General features: G+C 47.1%; 1 protein-coding gene across 1 annotated transcript; it reads right to left on the bottom strand.

Moving 5' to 3' along the window:
• Positions 1-1,409: 1,409 nt before the first annotated feature.
• On the bottom strand, positions 1,410-3,588 carry MC3R (melanocortin 3 receptor). The gene has a single exon (XM_008535399.2). The coding sequence runs from the start codon at positions 3,155-3,157 to the stop codon at positions 2,186-2,188; it is 972 nt and encodes a 323-aa protein (XP_008533621.1). The 5' UTR covers positions 3,158-3,588; the 3' UTR covers positions 1,410-2,185.
• Between the last annotated feature and the right edge of the window lie 2,170 nt (positions 3,589-5,758).

Here is a 5,758-nt window from a genome sequence, read left to right as displayed (position 1 = left end):
GGCTCAGCACTCCACACAGACGCAGACGAGTACTTTTGGCTTTGATTACACTCATTTGAGCATCCTCCATACCCTTGCTATTTAAAAGGTGGTTCCCAGACCAGCAGCCGCATCCCCTAGGAGATTGTTCTGGTCAGAAATGCAGAACCTTAGGCTTCACTCCAGACCCGCTAAATCAGATTTTGCCCTTGAACAGGATCCAGTTGATTCCTGTGGGCGTTTCTGTTGGGAGCACTGCTCTAAGCTGGAGTGTCTACAGGGAGGAGAGCTGGGGCAGCTTTGATTATGGAAACTTTTTGGCAGCATCATGGTGGTGCAAAAAGACATCAACACCTGGACACAAAACATCCTGTGACCCTAGCTATCTGGGCATTCTTGGACAACCACATGACCCCTCTGGGACTATTTCTTCATCTGTAAAATGACTCATCTATTTCAAAGAATTTGTTTCCCCGTTTTCCATATTTACTTGCCAAGTGGCAATGGATGAGACCTATTATTTGGCATCACGATTAAAATAATGGAGAGTGACAGTGGTCCAGGAACTACAGCTTAGTATTTTTGGAAACTAAATGGGAGAGTTATAGTTTGGCTAAAAGGCATTGCCCTAGAAAAGACTAGCACTGTGGTCAAAAGGGATGTTTATGCCATTTATAAAATTGTCAGTATTGCAGTGTAACATAACGTACGATGACCATGTGCAGAAGTCACCAGCACGGCTCCAGGGTGTATATTTTAATGTGACACACGTTTAGCAGCCGCAAAAGCCTTTTATTATTTCCAAGCATCACAATCAAAGCAAGAAACACATGATATTGCTTACACTGGCAGGATATCTTCAAATACAAAAAAACTCCAATATATTCCAGCACAGGAAAAATACGCAATTGTACACCAAAGACAGAGCAACACAATTGTACACCAAAGACAGAGCATAACACAAGAATTCATGAAAAGGGGAATTCAGTGGCAGCCGGAAAGCACAACCTGAGGTTATATAGGGCAGGAAAGGGTCTTATGGGTACATACAGCACATAGCCATCGAAAGCACTAGTCAACAAATCTCGCCCTAGGCTCACAGGAATGAATTGCCTTCGGATAAGGTACAGACGTTGGTAACAGGGTCACCCCAACTTTCACACCATGTCCAGGAAAAGGAGCAGCGAGCCAAAAACATTGTGTTTCATAAATTATACTCAGAAAATCATGTGATAGAGACACAGTTACTATGAGCAAAACAGCTTCAAAGAAAGCCACACGCAGCTCCACAATTTCTCAAACTCTCTGAAATGATGGTCAAGCAATTTCTTGAGACGGATGCCCTCCCACCTATGATTCCCTCTCTTGTTTTAAAGACAGAAAAGGAGTAATAAGAAAAATACTTTTTTTTTAAATAGGGAAATTTATACTTTAAAATAACAGCGTATCAAGATACTTTGTACACACTTCTGTTGCGATTTTCCAAAGCACTTTATCCCTCTTTCATTAGAATTTTGAAGGCTACCTCAGATTTAATGCATAAAACCACAACAACAACAGCAAAAATAGAAGTGGGGTACGTTCCCAGGCTATTTTCAGGGGGAGGTTGGTTGGGGGTGTGGGTTGAAGTGGGGCAAACAGCAAGCACTGCTTCTTTCACGGAGTCCCTTGTTCTCAGGAAACTGCTTTACTGTAAATAGAGTAATAGAAGAGAAACTCAATCCCTTATGAAATAGGGGCACAGGCACCTGAGCAGCTGGCAGTTGGAGGTTGGTAGGTGTAACAGGTTTTCTTGGGGGAGCTTTGAACCAGCCTACTGTTCACGAGAATCCTTCAGTCAGCTCTGACCCGAAGCGTGAAGACGTGGTGGGAAGCAGGTGAGCAGGCAGGCACTGCAAACCCTGGGAGTGTGATAATGAATGCAGATGCCACCCAGAGTGGCCCTCGCTGAGTTCTGGCAGTGACTATTTGGGAAATCAGAGTTTTTGACTTACCCACATTGGAATCCTTTCAGAGAGCCTGTTACATACCATTTTCCCTTTCAAAAGGCTTTGCAAGCTTGAAAACAAAAGATGTACAATCATGGCTGTTAACACGTTTTTATGTCTTCTAAGTACTTTTTTTCCCCTTCTTCTTTCTAAACACCTTGGCTGCATGGTGGGCCCAAAGTGACGAGACCGATTGCCATTTCCCCGGCCCTGGCATCCTAGCCCAAGTTCATGCCATGGCAGCTGCAGAGAATCTCCTTAAACGTGTTGCGCAGTTCCAGGCTGCGGAAGGCGTAGATGAGGGGGTCGATGACGGAGTTGCACATGATGAGGACCAGGTAGGTGTTGAAGTGGGCGGTGTAGCAGACGCAGTAGGGGTTCCTGGGGCAGGTTATGATGAGGATGAGGTGGAGGAAGAAGGGGGCCCAGCAGAAGATGAATACCCCCAGCAGGATGGTGATGGTGACGGCCCCCTTCATGCATGAGTGCTGCTGTGGGGCCGCTCCATCAGCAGGGGGCAGTGCTGCGATGCGCTTGACGTGCAGCCGCGCAAAGAGGAACATGTGCACGTAGAGAGTGCCCATGAGGAGCAGCATGGCGAAGAACATGGTGATGAGACACACGATGACCATCTTGCTCTCAGAGTAGATGATGAACACCACGCCACAGATGCCGCAGCACACCCAGATGGCCACGATCAAGGCGAGGGCCTTCCTCACGGTCATGATGCTGTGGTAGCGGAGCGCATAGAAGATGGTGACGTACCTGTCCACGGCGATGGCCAAGAGGTTGCAGATGGAGGCCACCAGGGAGATGCAGATCATAGAGTCGAAGATGTTGTCCATGTGCTGGATGAACTGGTCCTCGAAGGTCAGGTAGTTGCTGTTGACGATGGCGATCATGATGGTCTCCAGGGCATTGGACACGCTCACCAGCATGTCGGCCACCGCCAGGCTGCAGAGGAAGAAGTACATGGGAGAGTGCAGGTTGCCATTCTTGACCACAGCCAGGATGACCAGGATATTTTCCATCAGGCTGATGATGCCCAGCGCCAGGAAGACCTCCGGCTTGATGAAGACCTGCTCGCAGAACCCGCTGCTGCTCTGGTTGCTGAAGGAAGAGGCTGCAAGGTGCTCTGAGCTGTTGGGCAGTGTTGGCTGAGCAGAGAGCAGACAGCACGAGGCATTCATCGCTAACAGACTGGCTGATCGGAACTGGGGCTCCAGCAGGGTCCAGGGGATGCTGCTGCTGCTTACAGAAAAGAAAAAAAATCTCCCTCCAGATGCTGGTTTGGATGCTACCAGTCTTTACTTAGATTTCATTTTCCCCAGAATAAAAGGAGGGAGAGAGAGAGAGAGAGAAGGCATCTTGGTGACATACAGAGAACTTTCCTCTGCTTCTCCAGGACAAGCGATTTTGTAGATATTCTTATCAGCTTTCTTCCTTCTCACTCTCACTCTCTCTTACCCACTCACGGCCCCACATGGGAATAGAAAACCTATCACTGGTTGCTGCAGTTATAGCTGTTTTCATGGCAAGACAGGGGATGTGGTACCTGTTGTTAGAAGTGAGGGGTGAACCCTCAGCTTTTATACATTGGCTGCAGGCAAACAACTCCTACTCAATCTTCAGCGCAGCGAAATGACCACTGAGGATCGGGTGCCTCTCTGACTGACAGCAGGTACCGGCTCTTGGAGCTTGGCAGGGAGATTAAGAAGCAGTCTGGTGCCCTCTGCAGGTCAGACTGCTCATCTGTTTGCTGGCTTGGCTGAGCAGTTTTTTGTCATAGAAACTGTTGCAGGCATCCATTCTTCCATTTATTCGTTCATTCATTCATTTATTTTTTTTGGTAGCAAATGTCTATTGGGCACCTACTGTGTGTCAGGTCTCTGCTGGGTGCAGGAAATATAGTGGTGAGCAAGAATGACACACCGTCCCTGTTTCCTCCAAACTCAGAGTCTGGGATGGGAGTGAGAAATTAGGCAATTACATTACAGTGTGATGAATGCTTGAATCAGGGAAGGTCAGGGAGCTGGCAGAGCATAGGGGGCCCTAATCTGGATGGTCATGGAAAGTGCCTGGAGGAAGGAGCATCTAAAATTTGACCTAAAGGAAGAGGAGGCAATATCCAGTGGTGAGGTGGGGGGGCTGGGGCTGAAGGGGTTGAAGAGGATTCCAGACAGAGGGGACAACATACTCACAACCAGGAGGCAAAAAATAGTGGCTCTCCACCTTGGCTTGGCTGTGAGCCATCCAGAGAATGTGGGTGCAGGGGTCCCGCCTGCCTCCTGAATCAGAATCGCCCAGGGGCAGGACCTGGCCAGTGTGTTTTTAATTTCTGGCAGTGAGCTGGGGCATAGCCAGGGTTGAGATCTACTGACAGGGAAGCTTGGTGTTTTTGAGGAACTGAAAGTAGTTTGCTCTGGCCAGAGTGTGGAGCTGGGAGGCACTTTGAGAAATGAGACTGCAAAGGTGGTTTTTCTGTTTTGTTTTGTTTTGTTTTTTTAAAAAAGGGAGAAGTGCCTGGTTCCTGAAGGATGATATCAGCCATATGTGGGAGTTTGGATTGTCTCCTGAGGGCAGTGCAGGGCTGTGGAAGGAAGGGTTTTAGACACGGCAGGGACGAGATGGGGTCTGTATTTTAGAAAGATTCCTGGTTGCAGGGTGAGGACTGGTTTGGGAGGGGATGAGCGAGGAGCCAGGAGACCAGGGCTGCACAGACAGTTGCCTGGGCGAGGAGGCAGCCATGGGGTGTGGGAGGAGTGGACAGAGGTAGTTAGGAGGTGGGATCATGGAGATCGGACTGGGGGGTGACACTGAGGAGATCATGGAGACTGGGTGGATATGGGACTGTGGAAGAGGGAACAGCCGGGGAGCACTTCCATTTCCTTCTCAAGTAAAGGGAGGATGGAGACGCCATTTGAGCTGGAAAATGTAAAAGGTAGAATTTACCAGTTGATTTGAATCCTCGGTTCATGTCAGGTTTGATGCTGCACACAAGGATCATATAAACTCTGGAAACACTGAGTCCCCTTGCACCGCCCCCCCCCCCCACATATTCCAGATGGATTAATGATCCATCTAACTATCATATCACTTTGTGAGTGTGTGAGTGTGTTTGTGTATGAGGTGGAAGAAATATGCATAAGGAAATAGAAGAAAATTTAAAATATTTATAAAACGCTTGAGTGGAGAGATCTTAACAAGATGGGCAATCCAAAACTTAGTATGGAGAAAAGCACCAGAGCAAAGTCAAAAGGCAAACAAGAAGAAAACATTCGCCATAAACAAAGGTTACTATTTCTTATATACAAAGAATACTTCCACATTAATTAGAAAAGGATGAATTACCTCTTAGAGAGTTGGGCAAAAGATATGAATAGAAATTCACTGAAGAGGAAATTCAAATGGATAATGAACATATGAGATGTTCAACCTTCTGAGGAGTCAGGGAGATGCAAATCAAAGGGAGACTTCAATACCGGTTTTTCCAGTTAGATTGGCAAGAATTAAAAAGATCGCAAATTCAGGAGAGAATGTTGAGAGAAGAATATTCAAATGCACTCTTCGTGTTTCTGAATAGTTTCATCATTTGGCCGTTTCTAGTAAAATAAAACATGCCCCTGGGTATGGATCTCAGTCTGTGAACTGAGTGGCATGAGAAATACCACTTCTATTTATTTTCAACAGAGCAACTTAATTTCTGATGCTAAACCAGCATCTTCTAGGTTGGGGAAAAATGCAATCTTAATCCTTTTGGGGGCTTCTCCTCCTCACCCTTAGGGTCACAT

The sequence above is a fragment of the Equus przewalskii genome, chromosome 21 (assembly GCF_037783145.1).
Source record: "Equus przewalskii isolate Varuska chromosome 21, EquPr2, whole genome shotgun sequence".
Taxonomy (NCBI): Eukaryota; Metazoa; Chordata; class Mammalia; order Perissodactyla; family Equidae; genus Equus; species Equus przewalskii.
This window is presented reverse-complemented; position numbering and strand designations above follow the sequence as displayed.